At 37.4% G+C, this 16,563-nt stretch overlaps 1 protein-coding gene across 2 annotated transcripts in view; it reads left to right on the forward strand.

The window, feature by feature from the left end:
- Window positions 1–692: 692 nt before the first annotated feature.
- PCGF6 (polycomb group ring finger 6) overlaps window positions 693–16,563 on the forward strand; it is a 31,842-nt gene continuing 15,971 nt past the window's right edge. Inside the window, exons 1-8 of one of the 2 annotated variants that reach the window (XM_036828580.1) lie at window positions 693–1,134; window positions 1,875–1,974; window positions 2,066–2,162; window positions 2,969–3,024; window positions 3,125–3,184; window positions 4,141–4,249; window positions 8,886–8,913; window positions 9,288–9,335. In XM_036828580.1, coding sequence (XP_036684475.1) covers window positions 772–1,134; window positions 1,875–1,974; window positions 2,066–2,162; window positions 2,969–3,024; window positions 3,125–3,184; window positions 4,141–4,249; window positions 8,886–8,913; window positions 9,288–9,335 — 861 coding nt within the window. In that variant the 5' untranslated portion in view covers window positions 693–771. The remainder of the gene's footprint in view (window positions 1,135–1,874; window positions 1,975–2,065; window positions 2,163–2,968; window positions 3,025–3,124; window positions 3,185–4,140; window positions 4,250–8,885; window positions 8,914–9,287; window positions 9,336–16,563) is intronic. The other variant, XM_036828581.1, reaches the window with a different exon arrangement.

The following is a 16,563-nucleotide window of genomic DNA, read 5'->3' on the forward strand; positions in this document are numbered from 1 at the left end:
GTGGGCTCAGGAGTTGTGGCTCTCGGGCTCTAGAGCGCAGGCTCAGTAGTTGTGGTGCATGGGCTTAGTTGCTCTGCGGCATGTGGGATCTTCCCGGACCAGGGCTGGAACCCGTGTCCCCTGCATTGGCAGGCGGATTCTTAACCACTGTGCCACCAGGGAAGTCCCTACAGCAGACTCTTAATAAGTGTTTGTTGAATTAAATATAATTGACTTTCCTTTATGTGATGGGGAATTATAGATGGCCTTCAAATTGTGATTAAATTTCCACCCTGTGGCAATACAAGCGTTAATTCCTCCAAATAAATAAACTTATATATTTCAAAATAGAAACTTCATACTTCCTAACGGAAATAATCTTGCATGGAAGAAACGCATAATTGGTACTCAAATTGAAATCATTGTTATTCGTAATGCAACATAGTTATAGCACCTATTTCAGTGCTCTGTGCATCAGTCAGTGCAAACAGAATATTGTTGTCTGAAAGGTACCAATTCCGTCGTTTTCAGAAGGCAGTGCAGAGAGCGGCAGCCTTTCAAAGTAAAAAAATGGGTGAGGTTCCTCTAAGATGCGGCCTGCAAGCCCCACCCCATATACCTGACCGGCTCCGCCTACGTCCCGGCTTAGGTGCGGGGTGGTGAACCACATTTCCCAGCGAGCCTTGCAGGCCTTCCACGCCTGCGCACTGTCAACTCAGGCAGGCGGGCGGAACTCCCGCGCTATCCAGCCACCTGGTCTCGGTCTCGCCTCGCCTGGTCTTTACCCTCGGCATGGAGGGGGTCCCTGTGATAACGGCAGGCACCGCGGGCGCTGCCAAGGCCGAGGGAGCCGCAGCCATGCCGCCCCCGCCTCCCGTCTCCCCGCCTGCCCTTACCCCGGCGCCCGCAGCGGGTGAGGAGGGCCAGCCGCCACTGCCCGAGGCGGGGGCTCCCGGCTGCTCGGGCTCCCGGCCCCCTGAGCTGGAGCCGGAGCGCAGCCTGGGCCGCTTGAGGGGCCGCTTCGAGGACGAGGACGAGGAGTTGGAAGAGGATGAGGACCTGGAGGAGGAAGAAGAAGAGGAAGAGGAGGAAGAGATGAGCCACTTCTCGCTGAGGCTGGAGGGGGGCCGGCCGGACTCCGAGGACGAGGAGGAGGTATTGATAGCCCCTGTTTGACCACGCCGGGCCTTCTCAGTTAGGGCCGGGTTCCCCGCTCGCCGCTGAAGCCTTTGGCACTTGTACGGACCCTCACCTCTCCTTGCGCTGCCTGCTTGTGGCGCGGACCGGCCTTCTGTCCCGGCCCGGTTCCCTGCCGACTCATATTGTAACGTTACTGCACTCCCTTAAGCTCTCTGGGTCCGACTCACTGATTATCGAAGCTACTGCGTGCCAGGGATGTAGGCGCCAAGGGTACCGGCCTGCTGCCCTCCAGGAGCTTACAGTGGGCCGGGGAAACAGTACATTTCTACAGGGTGTTGAGAGGATGGGAAACCCTTCCTCACCTAGTCAGTCTCTAATTGGGAGATTTTTTTTTTTTTTTTTTTAATGGGGCAGCGCATACTTCATAAAGTTAGACAATATACCTAGCCAGTCAGAATTAATATTAAACACCAGTATCTGGAAAGTTTGTCCATTTCGTGATAATTCATACAGTAAGATGCCCCTCATCTGGCAATATACAGTATCTCCAAAAGAATGAGATCTTTTCGGAACATTGGTTTATATTGTGTTATTGTAACTTTGATGAGACTGTTTGAAGGGTTGGAGGTACTGTGACATGTTTCCATGTTGCAAAGTAAGCTACACGTTGTTGATAATAAAATTTGGGGATTATCGCTTAAGAATTTGAAAAGGCAAGGACTTGTATTTTAAAACTATTTCCATTGCATTTGCAGCGCCTGATAAATCTCTCTGAGCTGACCCCATACATCTTGTGTTCCATTTGCAAAGGTTACTTAATAGATGCAACTACCATTACAGAATGTCTTCATACATGTAAGCATATAGTTCATCATATTTCCAAATAATATGTTCAATTTTTGAAATGTCTTGAAAGTATCCTAATTTCAACATTTTTTTTCAACAGTTTGTAAAAGCTGCATTGTAAGACACTTTTACTATAGCAACAGGTGTCCAAAATGCAACATAGTAGTACATCAGACACAACCTCTTTACAACATAAGGTAAGAAGAATATATAAGTAAAATTTATATTTTAGGTATACTTTTCCTGAAAGCTTGAAATTGTGTAGTTGGTAATAAATTCTTGGCCTATCTCAAAATGACGAGAAAGGGAAATACATATTATTTAAAGAAATACATAGAAATACATATAGAGCACTTACTGTGTACCAGGCACTGTGATATCCGCTGGGAACTTTAAAAAAAAAAAAAGGCACAGATGTCTTTTCTTGAAGATTTTAATTTCATCAGTCAAGTTGATGAGGCTAGTTTAGGCTTATCCTTTTCTGTGTATCTAGAATTCTATTTTTAAAACTAATACCTGAAATAACTGGCCTCTTTAGAAAAGCCTGTCTGTCATAGGTCATTGTGGCTTATTAAATTTTCAGTTCATGCTCAGTTTCCTAAGGGAAGAAAAACACTAAAGGTGACCTGCTTTCATTTGTTTAGCAAATACTATTATGTTTTTACTACCTTCATAGAAGAGTGTTTTGCAGATGATACACAGAATTTCAAAATACAGTCTCTGCCCTCAAGCTCACATTCTTATTAAGGGAATAAGACCAGTTCACATGGAACAATTTAGCAAATAGTTCAGGAGTCTATAATTACTTGTAATTATGACCACATACAATTACTTGAGGTTCTCTCAGATGAGAACCATGAGTGCTTCCTAAAAGTAACTCAGGTCTGAGAAAGGAGATAGTCACCCCTAAGAGAAAACAGTTACTTACAAAGAGCATCATTCACTCTGTACCAAATGCATTTTTCTGAATTCTGAGGTATTCTCCATCCTTTCCTTTTATTAGGTTGGACCGACAGTTACAAGACATAGTGTACAAATTAGTGATCAATCTAGAGGAAAGTAAGTTTATTTTATTACATAGTTGTGAATCCCAGAATCTCTTCTGACTCTGCTAGTTACATTTTAAGTGTAATTTAGTCTGTGTTTTATCATTTTTTAGGAGAAAAAAAGCAAATGCATGATTTCTATAAAGAAAGAGGTCTAGAAGTACCTAAACCTGGTAAGTTTGGGTGTATACCGTAATGTATTTATAGATTAAAGAATACTAACTTAATAAAATTTACTCCCTTTGAGGTTCTTTTTGGTGATAGCTGGTTATTTTATGATCAAAGAGAAGAAAGATTTTGAAGATAATGATTTACTGTAATCCAATTTAATTATTTATAAGGATTAAAGAGTACAGGCTCTGGAGCTATATTGAGTGTGATCCTAGATCTGCCACCTTACTAGGTGTATGACTTTGGCAAATTACTTCAATGTCTCAGTTTCCTCTTCTATAAAGCAGGGATAATCATAACACTTTATAAAATTGTTGTAAGGATACATTGAGTAATACAAAGCACTTAAAACAGTGCCTGGAACATAGTAACTGCTCAAATATTAGTTTTTATGATGATGGTAATGTCACAGTATGGAAGTTAGATTTGGGTTTAAATCTTCATTCTTCCACTTACTATGTGGGTGACTTTAGGCAAATTGCCTAATCTCATTAAACTGTAATCTCATTTTCTTTACAGTTAAAGTACACAAAATTGTAAATCAACTATACTCCAATAAAATTAAAAAAAAAAAAGCATTAGTACCTATGTCATGCAATTTTAATAAGGGCTAAATGTGATGGTGCATGTAAAGTGCTAAGCATGAGCCCTGAGCCCTGGCACATAGTAGTGCTTATTAAGGGCTACCTATAGCTATTGTTGCTGTTATGCTGAGCTCTCTCTGTGGCCCTGATAAACCAGCCATACATGTCTGCCTTCCACTGTGGAGTGCTCCCCAGGCTTGTCACTAATTTCCCTGGCTTTGACAGATTAACTGATATTATTTAAAAAAGGGAGAGTGAGTGCTTTGTGATATTTTAAATAGTCAACATAGTTAAATTTCTGTAATTATTTTCCAAAGATCTCAGTTTATGATATTTATATTCTAACTCAACTTTTTTGTTTGGCTATTAAATAGCTGTTCCACAGCCAGTCCCTTCGAGCAAAGGAAGATCTAAGAAAGTCTTAGAATCAGTGTTTCGTATTCCACCTGAACTTGACATGTCTTTATTACTAGAGTTTATTGGGTGAGTACCCTAAACCTCTACCTCTAAACTTTAAAATAGAGAATTTTTTAAGTCCCAACAGTTACAATATCATCCTGAACTAAGGTCATATCGAGTTTTTCTGATATCCTTTTAAAAAATAATTCTGAAATATTTAAGACTTAGAAAAAGGTACTAAAGAGTAGTAAAATAACCACTTGTATCTCCATCATCTGACTTTTGAAATAAACCATGCTAATATGGCAGAAGGCACTTGGCTGCCTCTTCCTGTCCATTCCCCCCTTCCCTTAGAGGTTAATAACTACTCTCCTAAAAGTAATGATTGTCATTCCCATGCATTTTTTTATGTGTTTGCCACATGTGTATCTATTTCTAAACGATAGTAGAATTGTTTTTGGCCACTTAAAAACTTTAAATGGTATCATACCATGTTTTCTAACTTGCTTTTCTCACTCAGCATTGTGTGATTCATCCATGCTAAAATGTATAACTAGTTCACTCATTTTCACCATTGCCTGGTATTCCCTTAAAATAAATATACCATAATTTATCTTTTCTTGTACTGTGGAACACTTTGTTTCCAGTTTTTTTGCTATTATAAACACTGTTGCTTTAAGCATTTTTTACGTATCTCCTTATGTATATATGAGATATTTCTCTAAGAGTGTAGATTTGCTGTGTCTTGGGATATGTTCGTCTTCAGCTTTACTTGGTTTTGCCAAATTATTTTCCAAAGCAGTTGGATATCTCCCTAATTAATAAAAATTGCTTCTTTCAAACACTGTAGCATATGGTGTACTCCATTATCCTGCAACATTGTTAGGCCGACTGTCATCATAGAGTTGGCCTGTATCAAACTGTAGTTTTCAAAATAATTCCATAGTTTGCAGGATAAACTAAAATGCCTTTCTTGGAAGATCTAGATCTTCCATTTTATGTCACTGATGACTATTTGACTTCTCAATCACTTCCTCCTTATAACTCTAGCTTGCCTGTATTATTTATTTAGTATCTAGCTTGTACTATGTTGTATTTATCTCTTTATGTATTCATCCTGTGTTCTCAACTGATATTAAGGATCCCTGAGAGGCGAGAAACCTTTCTTATGCCTCCACAGAGCCCACGTAGTAGTGGTTGATGATAATGAAATAAAGATCTCTTTAGAAGAATGAGAAGAAATCATGTAATACCAGACTTTAAACCAGCAATTTCTGTTATTAAAGAATGTGTTCCAACCTAAATGTCCAAAAGGGAACTGGTAAAATAATGGTATATAGCAATGAACATGTGCTAGTAACGTATGTGCTAATATGGAACAATTGCCAAAATTCACTTTCTCAAGTGAAAAAAGCAAGATGCGGAAGAGAATATATAGCATGTGCTCTTTATGTTTTTTTTTTAAAAGCGGGTGGCGGGCATATATACATATATATATATTTTTTCCCCACAGGCACAGACCATTCCTGAAAGGACATATAAGAAAATGTTGATAGCAGTTGCTTCTAGAAAAGGGCACTGGAGTGTATGAGTATAGGATTGGAAAAAGTCTTACTTTTCATTGTATTTGACTTTTTACCATGTAACTTGATTTTTAGTAAGTCTAGTTAATTAAAATTTGAAAATTGAAAGGAATTTATATTTCCAAAAAAAATATTTTCGGGAAATGTAACCTTTTCCACTAACGCACAGTTGGAACTGACAGTTTTTTTATACCTTTTTTGAAAAGTGGCAGTAATGCAAAGATGGCAAATATGTGACAAGTGTGCTACATTACCTCTGTCTGTCCAAAGGAGAAATCAATACTTAATCATGGCAGGCTTTCCTAATGAGTGAGACTTGAGTACTGTGGTCAAAGCAGTCATTACCACTTACTGGAGTTGTTACATTGTTAACACATTCCCTGCTGTAGGAAAAAAGAGCCCTCACTTGGAATAAGAACATCTCTATTTAAGTCCTAGCTCCTTTGTTATATAGCTTTGTAAAATTGAGCTAATCGCTTTCTGTTTATTCATAAGATGTTTATTAAGGTCCTGCTGTGTACCAGCACAGCCCTCTGCTAGCTGCTGGGAATGTAATTGGAATAAGTCAGCCATGGCCCTTGCCCTCATGGAACTTGTATTTTTAACATCTCAGAGCTTCAGCTTCCCTATATGTAAAACAAGAGAATTGAACCTTATATGTTGATGATTATGATGAGTAGTCTGTCTACGTCATAAAATAGTCTTTTAGCTGTTTTCAAATGGTTATGGGGAAGAAAGCTTCCACTGTGGCAAAGAGTCCTTTTGAAGAAGTCGCCAGTCCTCAGAGTTAAATTCCCACATGTTTACTACATTGAAAAGCTTGGTGTTACCACTGAAGTCAGGCTACTGAGGGTAACCCATAGGAAGCTCTTTCATGGCAGGACAAATGGCAGGTGAGTTTTAACCTGATGCAAGTACAAGGGCAAATTTGGTCCAGCTGGTGACCCTGCTTGAATTGGATTAGCAAAAATCCTGAGGTAGGTTCAGCCTGTGGAAGTGATTTTTCAACCACTGGAATGAATATGAGATTCCCCGCCCCCCTAAATTTGGTATGCATGTTTTGTGATCTTAAGATAGTCTTGTATAGTACTTCTCCTTTTTGCTCTTCAGTTTCTACGTGTAAAGTAGAAGATTATAAAAAGAAATAACCTTAGGCAGTATAGTGTATATAGAAAGAGCATAGACTTTGAAGAGCGTAACTCAAGGTATATAACCCCTAGGATGTAGCTTAACTTCTCTGATCATCAGTTTCCATATTTCTAAATTGGGGATTATAATACCAACTCACAGGATTGTTATAAGAATCAACATATGGTATTCCTAACATGTCTAAACTATTATCAGTATATGAATATTGAAATAATGCAGGGTCATTCAGAAATAAAGGTTAAAGTAGTCTGTGGTGCTGTAATGTGTACAACATCTGCCTAGTAAAGAAAATGGACTCAAATGAAATAAGTGTATGAGAGAAGATATGGCAAAAACTTAATGCAATCGTAAACTCAGTGGTGTTTAGTAAACCAGGGAGGTGCTATCCCACTGTATGCTATGTTATCCAACTGGGGTCTGATGTTCAGCTCTAGGCACTACATTTTAAGAGAGCTGTTAGTAAATTGAGGTGTAATCAGAATAGTAAAAGGTGTGAAAACCATGTCATGTGTAGTAGCAGAAAGATTGAATCTAATTCACAAGAGTACCAAAAGGCAAAACTAGGACCAATAGGTATAAGTTACAGGGAGAAACATATTTGATTCAGTGCAAGCAAGCAATATCTAACAAAGTTTCCCACAAATGGAATGAACCGACTTGTAAGTTAAGAAGCTATCTCTTTAGATATTCAAGCAGAAGCCAGATGCCCATATATCATGGATTCTATAGAGATAATTCTTATAATGAAAAAGATATTTTATTTATTTATTTATTTTGGCTGCGCAGCTTGCAGGATGTTAGTTCCCCAACCAGGGTTCGACTTGCGTCCTTGGCAGTGAAAGCACGGAGTCCTAACCACTGAACCACCAGGGAATTCCCGAGGATATTTTATTTTGTAACTCTTAAGATATTATAATCCTAGATTTATATCTATATATAATGTGTATACATAAATTATGTTTTATGTTTGTCAATATAACATATTCTATAAATAGATATTTATACTATCTATATTGTATATTAATATATTTCTCTATATTTGTATTGTAAGAATACTCTAGATGATGCAATCGTGATCTTACCTGTTCTTCACAACATGATAGGGAAGAAAGAATGTGAGCTTTGGGAATTCCCTGGCGGTCCAGTGGTTAGGACTTGACGCTTTCACTGCCCTGGCCCAGGTTCAATCTCTGGTCAGGGGAACTAAGATCCAGTGCAGCGTGGCCGAAAAAAACAAAGAATGGGCTTTGATATGTACAAACATATGATATGTTTGAAACCCAGCTTTATTACTTACTAGCTGTGTGACCTTAAGCAAGTTATTCAGCCTCTCTGAGCTTAATTTTCCTTATCTGTAGAATGGTGATTCTAATGCCTGACTTAAAGGGCTACTGTGAGAACTGAATGAAAAACATGCATAATATATGAAGACCTAATATAATGCCTGGTGCATAGTAGATGGTCAAAAAAAGTTTGTTCCTTGTCTCCTCATGATATAGAAGTAATTGATTTAACCAAGAAATCTCTTTGTACTTTTAGGGGAAAAGCAAACTGAGTAAATCATGCCCAGGTGATTATGTTACAAGTAAAACAACAGGAAATGTAGCAGCTTTCTTGTAAGGACTCTATCTTGTAAACGTTGCTATCAAGAAAAAAACACATTAATTATGACAGAAAAAAAAAGAAGTTTTACTTTAAGCTAGAAAATGTTAGAATGCTACATGTGGGGGAAATATAAATATTAATAGTATACTTTTAACTCCTGGAAGTAAATATACAAAGCAATGTAAAATACTGTGTAAAACTGCCTTTGCCTTACCACTAGGTGGCAGATATGACAATTAACTACATTTGTTTATTTCATAAAGGGTTAGATGACTGTGTTTTAGAATTGATGTTCCTCAAATATGTGTATTTATATTATTTTTCTTTGTTATATAATTAAACATATAGTTCAAAAATTGATTAATTTTGCTTTCGTTTTTCAGTGCTAATGAAGGCACGGGACATTTTAAGGTATTTTACTTTTATTTTTCATTTACTTTACAAGAGGACCCTGTAGCACACAAATTTAACATTAGCAATCATATGGAGACTGTCTTCAATTACAGTCTATAAAATTTGTTCTATAAATAAAACTTGTTGAAATATGAAGTACATTCAGTAATGCTCTCTTATAATAGGTTTATGAGAAAAGAGTTATTAAGTAGGGATTTATTATTCAGAACAGTGGTCTAAGGAAAAATAAGTGAGTAAATTTTAGAACTGAAACCAAATGCTGTGTTAATTCGGTGATTAAAAAAATGTTTCAAAGCATTTTTTGCATATTTGGCATTTAGAGTTAAATATGAGCTTAAAATTTCATTTGCATGTAACATCTTTGGTTGAAGTTAGCCTGCCCCAACTTGTTACTTCAGTCATTTACTGAAACTTTAAAGGTAAGAATGAACTCTTTTGTAACATACTTAAGTTCAGAGCTGTCTTAAAGGCTTCAGTATCACAGGTGCCATTGTACACAGTGTTGCTCCTATAGTATGAGTCATTCAGGAAAAGGTGACTTTTTTAAAAAGGGTAAATCAGGCCTATAGTTACTTGGGATTATAAATATATAAGGAAATAGTTGACTTTGATCATCTGCTTAGATTTTCAGTGACTGTCAAAGTCTATACTAAAATATGGGTGAATTATACCTGGTTGGGCATAGTGTTTTGTTTCGTGACTATAATGGCTTAGGGAACATGAGTTGAAGCATAGGAATAAATGAGTACTTTTCTGGATGAAGTATATTATAGGTTTTTCCCAGAGATCATTGTGATGGAGGGAATGCAGTGTTAGGTTTGGTAACTTTTTACCCCTTCTAAGTTGTAAAAAACCAAACTTATGGTGATTAACTTTAGGAAGTCCTTTCATAGTGTGCTGGCTGGGAAAGTAGCATATAAGTTTCTGTATGGGACAAGTATAGAGTCATATGCTCCTAGAGTTCGCTGAAGACACCTGTCCAGTGACCTGTAGTAGCCAGACGAGCCAACCGAGTATAAAAATCTCGTGAAGAAAGAACTAAAAATTAAATTAAAATATTAGCCTATTGCTTCCGCGAAAGCACATATGCGCTTAGAATATTTATGTAGTTCTGATCCTCATACATCAAAAAAATATGACACTACCACCTATGAAGTGTTCTTGCCAAAAGAAATGTGAAGCTGATCATACCCCTAGATTACTAATTTACAGGAAATCTAGTGGACACAGGAACTTATTAAATTTCTCTGTAAGAATATATAATAAGCCAAATCTAGACAGTGGAAAACTGCAGGACAAACAGTTCTGTTTCTTCAGCAAATAAAAGGGAAAGACGTAAAGAGGGAACATGTAGATAGAACATACTGATTAAAAGAGACTCAAGGGACATCAGTGTATGGTGTTTATTTGGATTGGATTTGAAAATAAACTAAAAAATTTATGAGATGATAGCCCCAAACTGTAAGTAACCCAAATATCCATCAACTGATGAATGGATACACCAAATATGATATATCCATACAATGGAATAGTATTTGGCATTAAAAAGGAATGAAATATTGATACATGCTACAACCTGGATGAACCTTGAAGACATGTTAAGTGAAAGAATCCAGACACCCAAAGACCATGTTTTATGATGTCATTTATATGAAATGTCCAATATAGGCAAAAGCATAGAGAAAGGAAGTAGATTAGTGGTTGCCAGAGGCTTGGGGGAGAGGGGAAATTGGGAGTGATTACTAATTGGTATGGGTTTCTTTTTGGGTGATGAAAATGTTCTGAAATTAGATAATGGTGATAGTTGCACAACTTTATAGATGTACTAAAAACCTTTGAATTGTATACTTTAAAATGGTGAATTTAATGATATGTGAATTATATCTCAATAAAGCTGTTAAATTTTAAAAAACAAGCCAAAATCCAATAGAAACTTCAAATAGAAGCATTGTTTGTAGTATATTTAGTTGTATACATTTGAGAATACAAAAATATATCTAATAAAAATAATATATGCATAAATTAGAATTTTAGCTTGAGTCCATCACTGGTTATTATATTTTGTGTGTGAAATCTTTTTTTTTTTTTTTTTTAAACATCTTTATTGAAGTCTAATTGCCTTACAATGGTGTGTTAGCTTCTGCTTTATAACAAAGTGAATCAGTTATACACATACAATATGTTCCCATATCTCTTCCCTCTTGCATCTCCCTCCCTCCCACCCTCCCCATCCCACCCCTCTAGGTGGTCACAAAGCACCGAGCTGATCTCCCTGTGCTATGCGGCTGCTTCCCACTAGCTATCTATTTTACATTTGATAGTGTATATATGTCCATGACACTCTCTTACCCTGTCACATCTCACCCCACCCCCTCCCCATATCCTCAAGTCCATTCTCTAGTAGGTCTGTGTCTTTATTCCCGTCTTGCCACTCGGTTCTTCATGGCTTTTTTTTTTTTTTTTTTTTTCCTTAGATTCCGTATATATGTGTTAGTATACTGTATTTGTTTTTCTCTTTCTGACTTACTTCACTCTGTATGACAGACTCTAACTCCATCCACCTCATTAAAAATACCTCCATTTCATTTCTTTTTATGGCTGAGTAATATTCCATTGTATATATGTGCCACATCTTCTTTATCCACTCATCTGTCGATGGACATTTAGGTTGCTTCCATGTCCTGGCTATTGTAAATAGAGCTGCAATGAACATTTTGGTACATGTCTCTTTTTGACCTATGGTTTTCTCAGGGTATATGCCCAGTATTGGGATTGCTGGGTCGTATGGTAGTTCTATTTGTAGTTTTTTAAGGAACCTCCATACTGTTCTCCATAGTGGCTGTATCAATTTACATTCCCACCAACAGTGCAAGAGTGTTCCCTTTCCTCCACACCCTCTCCAGCATTTATTGTTTCTAGATTTTTTGATGATGGCCATTCTGACCGGTGTGAGATGATATCTCATTGTAGTTTTGATTTGCATTTCTCTAATGGTTAATGATGTTGAGCATTCTTTCATGTGTCTGTAGGCCATCTGTATATCTTCTTTGGAGAAATGTCTATTTAGGTCTTCTGCCCATTTTTGGATTGGGTTGTTCGTTTTTTTGTTATTGAGCTGCATGAGCTGCTTGTAAATCTTGGAGATTAATCCTTTGTCAGTTGCTTCATTTGCAAATATTTTCTCCCATTCTGATGGTTGTCTTTTGGTCTTGTTTATGGTTTCCTTTGCTGTGCAAAAGCTTTTAAGTTTCATTAGGTCCCATTTGTTTATTTGTGTTCTTATTTCCATTTCTCTGGGAGCTGGGTCAAAAAGAATCTTGCTGTGATGTATGTCATAGAATGTTCTGCCTATGTTTTCCTCTAAGAGTTTGATAGTGTCTGGCCTTACACTTAGGTCTTTAATCCATTTTGAGTTTATTTTTGTGCATGGTGTCAGGGAGTGTTCTAATTTCATACTTTTACATGTACCTGTCCAATTTTCCCAGCACCACTTATTGAAGAGGCTGTCTTTTCTCCACTGTATATGCTTGCCTCCTTTATCAAAGATAAGGTGACCATATGTGTGTGGGTTTATCTCTGGGCTTTCTATCCTGTTCCATTGATCTATATTTCTGTTTTTGTGCCAGTACCAAACTGTCTTGATTACTGAAGCTTTGTAGTATAGTCTGAAGTCAGGGAGCCTGATTCCCCCAGCTCCATTTTTCGTTCTCAAGATTGCTTTGGCTATTCGGGGTCTTTTGTGTTTCCATACAAATTGTGAAATTTTTTGTTCTAGTTCTGTGAAAAATGCCAGTGGTAGTTTGATAGGGATTGCATTGAATCTGTAGATTGCTTTGGGTAGTAGAGTCATTTTCACAATGTTGATTCTTCCAATCCAAGAACATGGTATATCTCTCCATCTATTTGTATCATCTTTAATTTCTTTCATCAGTGTCTTATAATTTTCTGCATACAGGTCTTTTGTCTCCTTAGGTAGGTTTATTCCTAGATATTTTATTCTTTTTGTTGCAATGGTAAATGGGAGTGTTTTCTTAATTTCACTTTCAGATTTTTCGTCATTAGTGTATAGAAATGCAAGAGATTTCTGTGCATTAATTTTGTATCCTGCTACTTTACCAAATTCATTGATTAGCTCTAGGAGTTTTCTGGTAGCATCTTTAGGATTCTCTATGTATAGTATCATGTCATCTGCAAATAGTGACAGCTTTACTTCTTCTTTTCCGATTTGGATTCCTTTTATTTCTTTGTCTTCTCTGATTGCTGTGGCTAACACTTCCAAAACTATGTTGAATAATAGTGGTGAGAGTGGGCAACCTTGTCTTGTTCCTGATCTTAGTGGAAATGGTTTCAGTTTTTCACCATTGAGGACAATGTTGGCTGTGGGTTTGTCATATATGGCCTTCATTATGTTGAGGAAAGTTCCCTCTATGCCTGCTTTCTGCAGGGCTTTTATCATAAATGGGTGTTGAATTTTGTCGAAAGCTTTTTCTGCATCTATTGAGATGATCATATGGTTTTTCTCCTTCAATTTGTTAATATGGTGTATCACATTGATTGATTTGCGTATATTGAAGAATCCTTGCATTCCTGGGATAAACCCCACTTGATCATGGTGTATGATCCTTTTAATGTGCTGCTGGATTCTGTTTGCTAGTATTTTGTTGAGGATTTTTGCATCTATGTTCATCAGTGATATTGGCCTGTAGTTTTCTTTCTTTGTGACATCTTTGTCTCGTTTTGGTATCAGGGTGATGGTGGCCTCGTAGAATGAGTTGGGGAGTGTTCCTCCCTCTGCAGTATTTTGGAAGAGTTTGAGAAGGATAGGTGTTAGCTCTTCTCTAAATGTTTGATAGAATTCACCTGTGAAGCCATCTGGTCCTGGGCTTTTGTTTGTTGGAAGGTTTTTAATCACAGTTTCAATTTCAGTGCTTGTGATTGGTCTGTTCATATTTTCTATTTCTTCCTGGTTCAGTCTCGGTAGTTTGTGCATTTCTAAGAATCTGTCCATTTCTTCCAGGTTGTCCATTTTATTGGCATAGAGTTGCTTGTAGTAATCTCTCATGATCTTTTGTATTTCTGCAGTGTCAGTGGTTACGTCTCCTTTTTCATTTCTAATTCTATTGATTTGAGTCTTCTCCCTTTTTCTCTTGATGAGTCTGGCTAATGGTTTATCAATTTTGTTTATCTTCTCAAAGAACCAGCTTTTAGTTTCATTGATTTTTGCTATTGTTCCCTTCATTTCTTTTTCATTTGTTTCTGACCTGATCTTTATAATTTCTTTCCTTCTGCTGGCTTTGGGGTTTTTTTGTTCTTCTTTCTCTAATTGCTTTAGGTGCAAGGTTAGGTTGTTTATTCGAGATGTTTCCTGTTTCTTGAGGTAGGCTTGTATTGCTATAAACTTCCCTCTTAGCACTGCTTTTGCTGCGTCCCATAGGTTTTGGGTCATCGTATCTCCATTGTCATTTGTTTCTAGGTATTTTTTGATTTCCCCTTTGATTTCTTCAGTGATCACTTCGTTATTAAGCAGTGTATTGTGTAGCCTCCATGTGTTTGTATTTTTTACAGATCTTTTCCTGTAATTGATATCTAGTCTCATAGCGTTGTGGTCGGAAAAGATACTTGATACGATTTCAATTTTCTTAAATTTACCAAGGCTTGATTTGTGACCCAAGATATGATCTATCCTGGAGAATGTTCCATGAGCACTTGAGAAAAATGTGTATTCTGTTGTTTTTGGGTGGAATGTCCTATAAATATCAATTAAGTCCATCTTGTTTAATGTATCATTTAAAGCTTGTGCTTCCTTATTTATTTTCATTTTGGATGATCTGTCCATTGGTGAAAGTGGGGTGTTAAAGTCCCCTACTATGATTGTGTTGCTGTCGATTTCCCCTTTTATGGCTGTTAGTATTTGCCTTATGTATTGAGGTGCTCCTTGTGTGTGAAATCTTTGTTTTATTTTTATTCTCTCTGTAATGACAACCCTAAAAATAATAAAATCATTTTCTACTAGGTAAGAAAATTAAGATGGTGAAATTTGTACATTTACTGTCTATTTTCTGATATCAAGGAATTTTAAAGTATGATAGTGGTATTATGTTTTTTAAAAGAGTTCTTATTTTTTAGAGATACATACTGAAGTATTTACAAATGAAATGATGTGTCTGGGGTTTGCTTCAAAACAAAACTGGGGAATGGGGGCCAGGAAGCAGTTGGGGTAGGAAATGGGTGGGGTATATTTAAAACAAGATTGGCTTTGAGTTGATAAAGCTAGGTTTATAGAAGTTTATTATACTGTTCTTATAGTTTTGAGGCATTAAGTTTTCAGTGTTAACTAATGATACTGATGTTAATTTGCAGGCTTATGTCTATAAGAGGTAATGAATATATTGTTTTAGAAACAAATGATCCTATTTCTGCATATTTTGACTATTTTTACTTTGCTAAAACAGTCTTTTTTTATATTTTCTTAGCTAACACATTGGCCATCTTAACATTTTTCTTTTAATTCTGTATTTATAAGGGAGTTCTGGTTATAGCTTTTGATATTATAGCTCAGTATTCTCTACTACTTAAAAAGCTGTTTTTATACCTTGTCTTTTATTTATTGTTCAAATAAATATGTCTGACTAGGATGATGCCTAGTTAAACTATTCACCATGTACACTTATGGCATGAAAATCATAAAGTCTGTTTGCTACATTTAATTTAAAAGTGTTTCACTAAGCAGTAATGTAGTTCAGAAAATTTTTTCTTTAACTTTTAATTATGAAAGTGTTTAAACATACTGAAGAGTAGACAGAATAGAACCTCCATGCATCCATCACACAGCTTTGCCAATTAACTAATGACCAATTTAATTTCTTTTATACCTCCATCCACTTCCCTTCTTTCTTTTTTTTTTTGGCCTTGCCACACGGCTTGTGGGATCTCACTTCCTCGCCAGGGATTGAACCCGGGCCACAGCAGCGAAAGTGCCAAATCCTAACTACTAGGCCACCAGGGAATTCCCACACTTCCTTTCTTTCTTTCTTTCTTTCTTTTTTTAATTTATTTTTATTTATTTTTGGCTGTGATGGGTCTTTGCTGCTTGTGGGCTTTCTTTAGTTGTGGCGAGTGGGGGCTACTCTTCGTTGCGGTGCACGTGCTTCTCATTGCGGTTGCTTCTCTTGTTGTAGAGCATGGGCTCTAGGTGCATGGGCTTCAGTAGTTGTGGCTCACGGGCTCTAGAGTGCAGGCTCAGTAGTTGTGGTGCATGGGCTTATTTGCTTCCTGGCGTGTGGGATCTTCCCGGACCAGGGGTCGAACCCGTGTCCCCTGCATTGGCAGGCGGATTCTTTTCTTTTCTTTTTTTTAATTTATTTATTTTTTACTTTTATTTTTGGCTGCGTTGGACCTTTGTTGCTGTGCATGGGCTTTCTCTGGTCGTGGTGAGCAGAGACTACTCTTCGTTGCGTTGCGCGGGCTTCTCATTGCAGTGTCTTCTCTTGTTGCGGAGCACGGGCTCTAGGGGCGCGGGCTTCAGTAGCTGTGGCTCGCAGGCTCAGCAGTTGTGGCACGCGAGCTCTAGAGCACAGGCTCAGTAGTTGTGGCGCACAGGCTTAGTTGCTCTGCGGCATGTGGGATCTTCCCAGACCAGGGCTGGAA

This window comes from Balaenoptera musculus, chromosome 16 (genome assembly GCF_009873245.2).
Source record: "Balaenoptera musculus isolate JJ_BM4_2016_0621 chromosome 16, mBalMus1.pri.v3, whole genome shotgun sequence".
NCBI lineage: Eukaryota > Metazoa > Chordata > Mammalia > Artiodactyla > Balaenopteridae > Balaenoptera > Balaenoptera musculus.